The 13,709-nt window shown below is 41.5% G+C and overlaps 1 protein-coding gene across 6 annotated transcripts in view; it reads right to left on the bottom strand.

Annotated features, from left to right (window-relative positions):
• FHOD3 (formin homology 2 domain containing 3) overlaps positions 1-13,709 on the bottom strand; it is a 411,475-nt gene that overhangs the window by 56,976 nt on the left and 340,790 nt on the right. For all 6 annotated transcript variants that reach the window (XM_086609099.1, XM_086609100.1, XM_086609102.1 and 3 more), the window contains 2 exons: positions 11,355-11,654; positions 6,678-7,567 (listed from right to left, as the gene is read on the bottom strand). In XM_086609099.1, coding sequence (XP_086465225.1) covers positions 6,678-7,567; positions 11,355-11,654 — 1,190 coding nt within the window. The remainder of the gene's footprint in view (positions 1-6,677; positions 7,568-11,354; positions 11,655-13,709) is intronic.

The raw sequence follows: 13,709 nt of genomic DNA, 5'->3' as shown, positions 1-13,709 counted from the left end.
CTGACACACAGGAGTCCCCGTGAGGGCTGGAAACACTGCAGTTCGGGGCAGGAGCTGGTCTGAAAATAGCCTAAAACTGTCTCTGCCAGGCGAGAGCTCTGCCGTGTGGCAGGACCGGCCAGCACAGGGTCAGCAGAGCAGCTGCCAGGTGGCTGATGGGCTCTGGGGCTCAATTCCACCTTGGATGCATCGACCCGGAGTGGCCACTGACCCTCTCTCACCTGCATGGCAGGCTGGGAAACAGGCAGAGTGGTTCCCACCTGCCTGCCAGCACTCTCCTACGCTATAAATCCATCTTTGGCACTGGCAAAGGAGCTATAGAGGCCTTTCTGGAGACACTGGCATGGTTTCCTGACCTCTGGCTGCCAGTGGAAGGGTATTCTACCTTGCTGCTCATGATATGCCCATCAAGCCCTTGGCAGGTGCAGAACAATTTCAACCCACCTGCTTTCTTCAAAGTTTTATTTGAGACTACACATAATCTTCCGATTCAACCTCCAGTACAAACTACAGCAGAAATAAGAATGAAAGCACAAAGAGCTAACAAGATACGCTTTAAATTCCATTCTAGAGAAGACCCAAGAAATTTCTTCCTCTCTCTCCCCATCCTCATAGTGGCAAATGTGAAACAACTAGGCAAAGTGACTCACAAACCATCTATATGGCATAATGCAGTGTTGAACGTAGTCTTTGCTTTTATGCCCCAGTATGACTGGGGGCATATTAGGCTGCCCAGGGAGGTGGTTGAGTCCCCATCCCTGGATGTGTTTAAGAATAGGGTGGATGATCTACTTGATGATATGGTTTAATGGGGATTAGGGATGGTTGGACTTGATGATCTCTAAGGTCTTTTCCAACCTAGAAATCTATGAATCTATGAATCTATGACTCTCTTTCTCTCGTTATCCCATGCAAGAAGCTCTTTCTTTGGCAACTATATATGTCATATACCAGGCAGCTGCAAGAGGAGAGGACTCTGCTCCTCATGCACCGGGGCTTTTTCTCCCTCTCCATACACATGAACTTTGGAATCATGTTTTCTCTGTTTCTCCTTCTTTTGCCCTATCAGAGATGGGCTGAGGGATGTTGTCAAGCACAGCAATGTAGGGAGAAGACCAGTATATTGATGCAAGCAAGTGCAGAGATGCTTCAGTATATATAAACCTGTGTTTCAGCACAGCACAGGCTGCAGAGATAGGACTGTAACCTGCCTGTAGAGCCTGTTACCTGGACTGTGGTTACTGGCTCCAGTAGCAACTGTCTTAGAACAGATGCATCTCAAAAGGGCAAAGAGAGAGGCTAAGCAATGCCTCTTTCCAGGCTGCAATGTGGCAGCCCCATACAACTGTACAGAACAGGGAATGATCCGTGTTGTCTACAGCAGCAGTGCCTCTTACATCTCTTGTGGATTTAGGAGAAGCCTAAGAGAAGACTCTTACTGCTTGAGTCTCAATCTGTGCTCAGGATTGCTTTTTAGACCACAAAGCTTTGTTCTGCACTTCCTTTGGGTTCACACCTCAACCACCGAGTCAAAAAATACCCTACTGCTAGGTCTACACGGGTCTACACACTGTTTCTGCATTGGAAGAACCATCTAAGTTAGTAAACGTGATTTTATCAAAGTATCGCCAGCTGTGGGTCAGCCCATAGTGGGAATGCAGTTGTATCACTACAAAGATGCCATTTCCTGGCACAGCTCAGTTCCTTGCCTGCACAGGAAGAGGTATGCCCATCCATCCCAGCAGTCTGCCCAGCACTAGTGCGGCACCACAGGCCTTCCATCATACCAACACGATTAATGTGGTATGATGCAACTTGTGTGCGCAGATAAGACTGAAGGCAAAGTGCAGTTTACAAGAGTTGCAGAGTACCACATAAGTATGATCTGTGAAAGTAATAAAAGGGTTGTTTTTTCTAAAACTTAAAAAGAAACAACACTTTTGCAGTCAACAGGATAAATTTTAGAACAGTAAAGATAACATTTGTTTTCAATTTTTATGTCTGGTCTGTCAGAACTGCTATCTTCTCAACGCCATAAAAGCATCCCTGAAGCCTTCTTGAACTTTCTCTTCTTTGAATAAGAGAGTCCTCTTCTTCTTGGGGAGCTACCTGAAGGATCTGAGATACAGCTTCTCCTTTAAAGCAGTCATTTTTACTTCCAGGACCATTAATCACATTTTCAGGACCACAGTTAGTGGCCAAGACCACATAAAAACAGGCGAGGTTCACCAGAGACTGCTTCCTCTTGAGCCTGTATCGCACTAAGCCTTTTTTTAAATCACCACTTTCTACCTTCCCCTTCGCGGTACAGAATTACACAGCTCCAAAGAATTTATACGGAAGGGAAAAGGCTGGGGGAAAGGAGTTAAATTTAGTCTTCCCACATGCGGTATGGGTAAGTAAGCCTCAGATCTGCAGCTGTGTTTTTAGGTTCCTAAGTTTGACACGAGAGACATATTCCTTTGAGGGGACACACGATGCTACCCGGTGGGACGACTGCGATTGCAACAGTGCGCTCGCTCCTTAGCAAGGAGTTAGGAAAGGCAGAGGACCTGTGGAGGGGATGTACGCACACAGGTATTTTCCAGAGCTATAACTGCATATGGTGTATGAAACTTCGGGGTAAGTAATTCTTTTCAAAAACAGGGGTGGAAGAGATTTTAAATCCATTCAGCGATGACGGCTGAGTTACAAAGAAATGTTTTTCAAATAAATAAAAGGATCAAGAAAAGAGAAAGATTTTACTACTATGAACTTCACTACTCTACTGATAGGAAAATAATTGTTTTTTGTCTGCAATGAAATTGCACATGTGTAAGTGTCTGACTCGTAAAATAAGCTACAACTATTAATTTCTATTACAATATTAGGTGACTTCAGACAGTGCTTTATAGGTTCATTAACAGAGAATGACTTCAAATGCTTGAGGGAACAGGGCACTAGGGCACTGGATTTTATATTTTAATGTGTCAGTATGTAACGTAAGCCCTGAACTTCTGAATATTATATTATCAAATGTAAATATAAAAATAATTATAAAATACAAATATATCAGGTAGTATAATTAGTGAGAAACAAACATTCCTGCAATATATTAACAACTACAGTGAATTTAGATCTTTACAAGACTTAACTGGCCAGGTTCTGTTGCCTTTGTTGAAGGCTGGGTAGTCCAGATAGGTTACTTAAAAAATTTTACCATTCCACAGAAGGTGATTGGCAGTCTGATGAGTACATAGTCTAAAATGCCTCTTTGCTTTAATTAATATGGGAAGCAAATCACTTTTTCAACGGTCTTATAAATAAGTAATTATATATAAGCATTGAGTCAGAAATATCTCCTGCATTTAAACTTGCAGAATGAACTGCATCAGTAGTACAGAAAAAAAATGGGCGATCGCTTAATAGCGAGATGGAAATTTTTTTATTTCTATCTCAATTAACAAGTATTTAGCAATGGGGATTTGAAATGGAATCACTCAGCTGCCACTGACTTTGTCCAGGATACATATAAACGTTTTCAGAAATTCTGGTCTATATTTATGACTTGTCTTGGCATTTATTCAAATTGCAATGAACGTTTTCAAAAGCAATATGTGTCTAGGCATGTATATACATGTGTACATGAAAACGTGTTCCTTAATTTTTCTCTCCTACTAGTTTTTACGTCTGTGGGCACATGATAGATCACTGTATCCCACAGGGTATAGATGAATCAGCAAAATAATACTTTCAAATGACATGCAGCACCAAGTGGATGGATGGTGGAAGGGCTGAACAACAACGTTTGATTCAGCAGTGTCAGCGTGTTTTCATTTCTCTTCACAGAAAAATAAACACTTTGAAGTACTTTGCCAAAATACCTGCTTTGTTTGGCAGAGAAGGAAAGAAATTCTACATTGGCTTGGAGGAGATACCTGATCACTCTCTTTCTATTCACAAACATAATGTTGTGGTACTCTATTCTGGAAAATAAACAATTATGCAAGTAAAGGTGGTCCTGTAATCAGTGTAGAGTATGGCATAAGTTTTCCTAAAATCAAGAATCTCCCCTCCGAGCCCCACCCTCCAAAGTCTCATATTATATCCTACAATTTAAAATCTGCTTTATTTTATTGCAGTCTATTGTGTTTAATGAAAAACTTCTTATGAGCCAGGAAGTAGCTGTTTATAGCTGTGTGTTGTGGAAATCACAGTGAAGGATTAGAAACTGGAGTAAAATTGGTTACAGCTGTATGAAAGAGCATATGCACAAGATAGAGCCAAGCCCCCGCTACACACCCTGACTTTGCTTTTCCTCTCATCCCTCTGGACTGTTCCTTTTCCATGCACCTGCTTCCATCGCTTGCTATGAAATCTGGAGATTTGACTTTTGATTTGTTGCTCTGCGCTCTTTTTTTTTTCAGCTGAACCAACTGAGCTGTGTCAGACTTTACGATATTATAGAATAAACCTGTTTTGGATTGGAGCCATTGGACAGGAGAAACTAGACACAATGGGGAATGTACTCCCTGGAAATAAACCAAGCAGTCTGGAAAAAGCAAGAGCTATTCTAATTTGAGTTCAATCTTCGTACCAAACCTCGAGTCTTTTACGGATTCAGTGGTCTGCTTAATTATTCCCACTCTCACTTGGTCTGAAGACCATCTCCTACCCTGGAAGATTTGCTGGTATTCACTGAAACCAGGCAGGAGCCTCAGAAGCCTGGGTAGACTTCCACTGCGGTACTCCTTGGTCACCATTGTCTCCTCTACAGAGACAATGAGACTTCTATGTCTGTGTTACGGGACAGGGTGGAAAGAGAGCCAAAAGTATAACGTCTCATGCAGAGAGCAGTTATTAGTCTCCAAGAGGAAAGCAGTCACCTAAATCATTCCTCAGACTTGCACTAATTTCAAAGAAACCTGCTCACTCATCTTCTAGCCAGAAGCCGAAAGCTGTGCCAAAGAATCAGGCAGGTTTGGGAAGCAAGTGTGAGGGAGGGAAAATGGCCAAAGGTAGTTTGGGAAAGTGCACAGTGAATGAATGGAAAAGTAAACAAGTCAAAATTCCAACAATTTAACATTTTATCAAAATTTCAGGTGAGAATAAAAGATTAAGAATCAGCCAGAGTGATCTATTACAATATTGGCATTTAGCACAAGCTAAGGTTTGGAAATGGTAAATATGTCATCATTCCACATTTAATTCGAGGAATTAAATGTTTTATGGATCTAAGAAAATTCTCTCATTCCTTCCATCTATGAACCATCTGTGGCAGATTTGTATTTACAGGGAGAGAGATGAGGAGTAACATGCCACGACGTCACCAGCATTCCTTCTTCAGCAGAAAAGGAATTAGAGAAATTAACCTCAGCATTGGCCAAATGAACCATCAGCTGAATGTGTTTTTAGAGCTGCTATGCCATACGTCTCAGATCTACACGTGTTTGTGTCACAAAAATTCAGCTAAGAACAGTGATGTCAGGATCTATTTATGTATCTGTTGTTCGCTAGGTGCTTAATGAGCGGCTTGATTTTTCAAATTCCTATGTTTCCACTCAGCCGAGAAGATCAAGAACGACCATTAGAAAATTTTGAGTTAATAACCCAGAGGAGTGACATGGAGAACTTTTGCCATGAGACATCCAGTCTCCCCAGATTAAGAGCAAACAATAATACATATGACACATAATATATATAACAACTTTTGCCAGCCAAAGAGAAGTAAAATATTCAAGGTGCTTATTGGTTTTTATGTCACTATAAAACATATAAACATACAGGCTATTTATTTATTTTAAGTAAAAGAGTTGGACATCTCTTACTGGCATTTTAGCTGGAAAAAACACATTGTTTCCCTGATACCAATTATTGTGCTTAGAAGAAAAAGAGTTTATGTAGCCATGAAAAACAAATGTTCAAGCTAATAACTTTTTTAACGCTACTTCAAATTCCTACTAAATGTAACCATAAAAGACTTCCATTCGTTGAGTCTAATGTTAAACAGCCATGTCACCAGCCTGCGTAAATTTACTTTATGACAATACCAAGGAAGAGGGAATCCTAGCTACAGAGGTATTTCCTGTGCCAGCTTCTATCCTAAAATTTGGATAGCCACACTGTACAAATTAAGGTCTTAAAATAGGCCTGTTTGCCAGTATAAAACAAAGACCCAACACTCCTGCAGAGTTTAGCTGTAAACTTGGTCCAGCTGATAGATCGATCCTTCAGAACAAAGCACATGTGTAGGCTCTTTGCAGCAGACCCAGTTTGATATTCTAACCTTTCCTCTTAATGTTTAGGAAAATATCACCAAGTGAAGAACTGTCCAAAACACAGATATGAATCATCACGTCGTGACCTTTATAAGAACGTAACATAAAATATTTCAGATTTCAATACCTAGTTTGGCACTCAACTACGAATAAGCTAACGTAAAATTTGTCGGTATTCCCCACCTGAAGTGACATCCCAGAATGGGTAGGACCAGAGACAGGAGGGCAGCTTGGCACGTACACCACCCTAGGCTCATCTCCTACTTTCAGGCCATGGAATATCTTCCGTCATAGGCCAAGCTAGAAACACACTCAGTATTTTCTACTGTTTTCATATAAACAACATAAATCACCTAGATCTAAGTCAGAACGAATACCAATACAATAGCAAAGCAAGAGCAAGCTGAATATGAGCTGTACCTTTGTGACAGGCAGTTCCTTGGACTTAGACTCAAAGAGATGCTCCAGTTTGGACGTGTCCACCTTAATGGGTTCCAGTTTCGACCACAGGAATTCTCTGCAGCGTTTGTTGTTTTTACACTGCCACTCAAATGGCCGTACCTCATTCCAAAACAGACGGATGGTTTTCTTCTTCTTTATAAATGCTGGCTGACCCCTAGAAACCTGGGGTGACCCTAAACCCTGAGGAGTGCTGAACAGCGGAGGAGGAGCCAATAAATTAGCAGAGGGTGGAGGTGGAGGCGGACATCCAAACAGCGGGGGAGGTGGTGGAGGAGGCAAGCCCAGAAAAGAAGGTGGAGGCGGAGGAGGGGGAACAAGGGAGTCCCCAGGACCCATATCCATGTCCAACACATCTACATCATCCTCCTCCCCCAAGTCTGTAAAATCCATGTCTTTGATTTTAAGTTCTCTAGGATTAGCCATGAGCTGATCCCAGATGTAGTCAGATTCCTTCTTTGGCTGTGCTGGTGTTTTCTCGGGGACCTGTTCACTGATTTCATCTTCAGGCACGGCTGTCCCCTTGGCTAGCTCACCACTGTTGAATTTTTCCGCAAAGGCTTTCACGCTGCCTTGGTTGTCCAGATTTCCAATCTCCATCTTTTTGACACTTTCATCTTGGGCCTGCTTCGTGGCCTGAAGGATAGAGATCCTACTGGCTAGGCTAGTTAGTGACTCCTCGCTTTCCTCCGTCTCCTTCTTTTCCTCCTTCGCCTCCAGCTCCTTCTCCTCTTCATCCTTGGGCTTTTTGTTATGCGCATACAACATGTCCAGCATAAACCGCTTGTTGTTGAGGATGTTGCTGCACTGCTCATTCACACCAGCATCCTGAATGGTCTGTGACCATGGACCTGCAATCGCACACACACAGATGGGAAGAGTCAAGGGAAAAGAGTCAGAGCACCAAGAACACTCTTCAACCCACCAGAAAAAACTTGGGGGACATATGTGCAATTCATCTGAAACTGGGCAAGCAGTAGCTTTGAAAATTTTGAAATAAGTGACAGTGCTGTTAGATGGCCCAATCTTGATGGGCTGGGAGTAATTCTCAAAAAAGGAATGGGAGCAGAAAATAGTCAGTGTAGCTCGGGAGAGGCTATATAACTGTCAGGATTTGAAGGTTCAGGTTTCTCCTGAAATCTGTCAGGTTTCACTTCGTACTCACTACCCCAGCTCATTTTATACGGTGCATAAATGCTTGGAACCTTTAGCAATCTGGAATGGGGCTTAAATATCATTACAATGGCACAAAGTAGGTCATTATCGTACTTTTCACCTGGCCATAAACTGGAATCACCCCAGGAAAATTTCCTTATAAAAGAGATCTTCCCTGTCTGATGTCAAGGTCAACGCATAACTGCTTACTCCTCCTCCTCCTCCCTCCATGCTGGCTAGGAGAGGACACCTTTCACATCTGACTGTTCCTCACACCTCCTGGCTGGGGACCTGGGCCATTTTCACAACACAGACTATGTGAACCCCAGAGCAGGCTGCATACTCAGGGTACAGCTCTCAGGGCAACTCAGTGAGTACAAGCATAAGCAAGATTTTTCTTGCTTAAGTTATTTCTAGGGATATGAGCACTTTTATAAAAGATTTTGGAAAATGCTGCTTATCAACCACTGTTACCCTCCCTGTAATATATGACAGCATTAAAAGCCTAATGGCCTTCTCCCACATCACAATCATTTAACATGTCATTGTATTGAGGCTTCATCTTTTCGACTACTGCTTTTCTCAATAATAATCTGCAAAATATCATGTTTGAGACAGCACCATAAATAAAAACTACAGCAGTCAAATTGTAAAAATAAATGATGTGTCTCTTCGACTACATTTCCCTGAATATAATACTGCTAACCAATGTGGATAACGTGTCTAAAAACTATGGTGCTTCTATTTCCAGTGGGCATCAGATGAAGTGATTAAACACGGACAAAGATAATTCTTCACACTTACTGTATTTCCTGTACGGGATTCCTTCTGTTCCCTAGAGTCTTTACACATTTTATTAATATATTTTATAAACTCTTTCTTAAACACATTTTATTTTGATTGCTAGCCTGCCTTCCTTTTGGTTTCTTGTAGTTAAAGATTTTCTTTTATACCTGTCAGTTGCCCTTTCTCTTAAACTTTCATTTTATCTTTGTTTCTCCCCTTATGCTCCCATCTTTTTCAATACTTTAGATCTAGCTTTAAACATCTTTTACAGCTTGCTTCATGAATGGAGTTGCTTTCTTACCACGACATTTAGCCCTGTGCTCTGAAAAGGTGTCCCCTTGGTGAGATCCACATCCAGGGCCCCACAACTCACTCCTGACCTTTTAAAACAACACCACATCAAAATGTAGGATGGGTCTCACAGCACAAAGCATATGGACAGCAATGACTCTCACCTCTATTCAGATCAACCTCTAAACCGCATTTTAAAATGAGTCCAGAGGTTTAACCCCAGACAAAAGAAAGACTTTTTTTCAGTAATGGACACAATCTCTGAAACCATTTTCTTCTCCTTCCCTGCATGAAGGCTGACTGCTTCCATTACCTGTTTATTTTTCCTCAGACTTTATCCATGGGATTGCTTTCTCACCAAGATGTGTCATCTGAGGTAGTCTCTTAGGTTTGTCTCTGAGGTAGTTTCATTAAACAATGTGACCAGACAACTCCTTCCCCATACCACAGATTTTACCCAGCTAAGCTCTTACAGAGGATTTCCCCCTACTCCCAGCCTTCCTTCAAAGATGTTCAAGGTTTCTCCCAGGATTCTTCCTACAAATCCCACATGACCTACCCGCTCTCAGTTTCACCAGTTGAGATCCTCCAGGATTTAATCCCTTTGCAAAACTGCTCACTGAAATTCCCCCTGACACAATCTCTAATTTGGGCTCCCCAAGTCTGCCTCCACGTGCCATAGCTGATCGAAGATTATTGCTGTGAAGACTCTTGCTACCCTGGTGGCCTCTTCTGCCTTCCTCTCCACAGGTAAAGCTTTGAAATGCCATTGGAGAAACAAGACTTGTTGGAAGCCAAATCCAGCAGGATGGCTAACAAAGGAGAATCCAGGACCAAAGGCTTTGTTCCTTTGTCCTTAACGCATCTGGGCAGAACCAGTGGGCTGCTTCATAAATTGCAAACTGCTTGTTGGGAATGTGAGATCTGCTGGAGAAAGCACTCTCGTTTGCTTTTTGAATCTCCTCACCTACTAAAGAGCAAACAACTCACTACATGAGACTTCCTACATAGCACAACCTAATCAATCTTTGGTTTACTGGTAATGTAGGTCAATGTTAAGATGTTGATCTTTCAATAACAGAGTACATTTCTTAGCTTTTAACAAACAGTACATAAGCACTTGATTAGAGTGGTAACGAGTTGGTGACAGACGAGGGGAAAAAACCTGTAACCTGCTCTCCCTTACTTGCACTTGGACTATGCCACAGCATAACGACATCCTTCATCTGTCTTCCTTCCCCTCCCTTTCCTACATAAATATCCATCTACATTCTCTAAGAGTACAATAGCATTCTAAGTAACTTAATCTTGGTGCTGGTTGAAAAGAAGACAGATATTAAATTTAGAACAAAATTAACTTAATGCTTCCCAGAAAAAAAAAAAAAAAAGTGATAGAGTTTAAACACGAACAGTACAATCTGACAGTTTTTTCTCTGTGAGCTAATCCTTGTGATTCAGTTATCCCTCTTTCAGGAAGGAGCAAGACTATTTCACACTGGGAATCAATATCTGTTTTCTTATCTAGAATTTAGAAAACTTAGAACAATGCACTGGAGTGCATGGACTGTTGAGCCCTAAGAAAACTTGGGAACCAAATGCCCCAATTACATTACATTCCTTTACCTCCCCATAAAAAGGGGAAAAGAATAATTAATCATCAAAGCCCAAAATCTGCCTTTTATTCCCTCCCTGCCTGGACTGCATGACAGGCTCTGGTTGTCATTATCTCTCCAGGCAGAAAATAGGTTCTTAAGGTATTTTCTAGGCTGGGCCTTTAGGGTGCCTGGTGGCATATCCAACCAGAACCACTGGTCACTAAAGAACTATTCTTTTCCAGACAAGGTCTATTTCATGTGCCTCCTCTACACAAGCTGAAGATGGCCATAGCCCAGACCTATCTTTAGTAGCTCCTATGTACCTCTTTCTGCTTTCTGAAGTCTAACCAAGACAGGAGAACTGGAGGGAAGGAACAAACATCCCAGCCCTCATTGCTCTTCCTCTTTCTCTAAAAGGATGAGAAAAAGTATCTGGAATTTTACGACAAATCATGTCAGCACAGCCCCTTGTGTCATTATTTTATGTGTAGAAAACTCAAATAAATTCGTTGGGAGATAAAGATGCAAGTCACTGCAACCAATGATTCAGCAGTTAATACATTAATCTTAGGGGAAGAAAATGGTCTCAAATCAAAGGAAATCTCATTTTATCAAGGCTTCATTGTCCCTCAAATGTAGGAACCCCATCAAAGTCTGTGGATTTCCAAGCAGAGAGTAGACTTGGCCGTGGTGAAGAAAGTCTAAGATAGGCGTAAAGGGTTTGTTAGCTAATTAACACAACACCAGAGCTGCTAATTTAATATTTTTTTTCCACCAGAAACCCTTTATTATTGAAAAAGCTTCACTTTACCAGTTTCATTGTCACTGGTTAACTTGTCCTCTCTCTCTTCCCTCTCTAAAGTGCTGCTTGCTGAGGATATGCTGGATGCAGAGCAGTTGTCTTTTTCATTCACTTCCTCATTCTGCCTCTCTTTTTCACTGAGTATTGCACCTTCTTCTGGCTCTCTTTCTGGTCCTTGCTCCACCTCACTCTCTGGTCCCACCTCTGTAGCCTCTATTTCCTTGGGTGTCTCCGTTCCCTGCTTGGCCTCAGCCTCCTGCTCTGGTTCTGGTTCTGTCTCTGTTTCTGGTTCGGGTTCACTGGCACTCACTGGCAGAGAGAACAACGGGAGAAAGAGATTCACTTAACGACGGAGTCATCTCAGGCTCAACTCTCTAAACGAGAGCAACGTGACAACTGTACAAGTGCCTTATGGAAAGAAAACAAAAAGCAAGTCCACAGCATGCTGAACATCAGGAACAACAGACTGATGAATGTTGTGCGACGACAGCATTGCACATGAGAGTGGTCTGGCAAACCCCCTCACTTGCTGTCTGGAGCCAGCCCACTGTTTTCATACATACTTCCACAGCTGGAGTGTTGGACTCGCATAAGGATTTGAACGAACCCGCAGAAAATGGACATCCCACCTGAGCATGACATTGACAACTCAGTGCCTAGACAGAGTCAGGAAGGAAGAGATCTTTTAAAAATCAAAAAGGAAGGAGACTGTGGCTTTTGGTTGAGTTTTCTTTGGGTTCTGGAAGAATTCTTTATTCACCTGATGAAGAACACTTCAACGAAAAAATACAAATATTAGTTTTGTTAACACAGTTGAATGGCACAGTCTGGAAATGGCACTGTCACACATTTGGCTGACAAAAAATATATGTTTTTTCATGCACATTTACTTCAGAATAGCCACATCAAAACTGAACAAAGTTTCCAATTGCTTGGCATATGGCATTAATTTAGTTTCCAGTTGGTTGGCATATGGCATACGATGAGCTTTCTTATCGGTTGGCACACAGCAAACACTCTGTTGATAGTACACTTGGCTGCTTCTTCCCTGCTTTATCATTCACATGGAAATTATTTCAGTCACCTTTAGGATTTTTAGCTATAACAGCAGATTTTCACATGCAACTGCTCTCTGCACACTGCAAAGAAACTGAAGAGCATCCACACATATTCACATCAAGCAGCTCAAAATTTTCTGAAAACTGAAATGGCCATGCAAAAGTGATGAAAATGGGCATGCATGTTAGTTCTGCATACTTCCCAAATTCCCTCTGATTAAATCTAGCGTTGGGTGGCTGAACCACAATGACCAAGTCATAATTGTTTTTTCCCTCTGTTAACTATTTTTCCTTACAATATTACAAAGGTCACAATCTTTTCTTAAGACTGTTTCATGTTTTATGCCTATCCTATTTTCTGAGACACCCACACAAAGAATAATGATTCCTAACAATGCCTGTACCTATCTTTACAATAACACATACGTTTTTAAACTAGCTTTCAGTACCGCATCTTCAGTATTGCACTATTCCACTTCATTTCATATAATTTAAACGTACAAAACTGCAAATTATTTTTTCACCACTGATTTCATTGGAGCTAAGCTTCTACACTTTCACAAATTATTTTAAATGTGTAATTAGGTAAATAAGCAGACGTGCATATACAATACATTTACATAAAGCAAATGTACATGTTTAACATATAGTCCATGCTCACTCAAATTCCTCTAAGACGTTTTAAAACACTCTCAACTAGAGGCTTACCTTTCTCCCTCTTTGACATAGAGAGCATCTAAAAGTCCAGTATTAGATAAGTGAGCAGCTCTGCACATGTCTTGTCTCTCTAAATGTACCTCACCTATGACTGTAGCCTGGACACTGCCTACGAGAGAATCAAAATTATAGAGAGCTGGCAAGAAGTTGGCAGAGGCTCTGAATCCCAGTGGTATGTTTCTGATCACAGCTGTCAGTGTGTAGGTACAGCACAAGAGAATTTTGAAGTCAAGTTAAGATTTGAATATAACTGAGATGGAAGCTTAGGGATACTTCAGGAGTTCCCGGAATTAACATGGTACTGTAGCATGAAGGACCTTGAGCTTGCCACACTGCAATGGTCGATATATACAAATGTCAGCAATTCATCCTTGAAGAATGAAGGATGAATTTTAGATGTTTCTCTCTAAAAACAAAAGCTATCATGCAATAATCAAAAAGGTCAACTCCAACAGCTCAGGTGGAGAAGGAAGCTGACTAAAACGTGGCCAGGACTGCTACTGCTTATGTCACCTTTGTCATCATGAAGCTACACTGAAGATTCAATAGGATAAAGTCAGGGGAGACATAAGAAATGCTTGAGAAAATG

This window comes from Tauraco erythrolophus, chromosome 3 (genome assembly GCF_009769465.1).
Source record: "Tauraco erythrolophus isolate bTauEry1 chromosome 3, bTauEry1.pri, whole genome shotgun sequence".
NCBI lineage: Eukaryota > Metazoa > Chordata > Aves > Musophagiformes > Musophagidae > Tauraco > Tauraco erythrolophus.
This window is presented reverse-complemented; position numbering and strand designations above follow the sequence as displayed.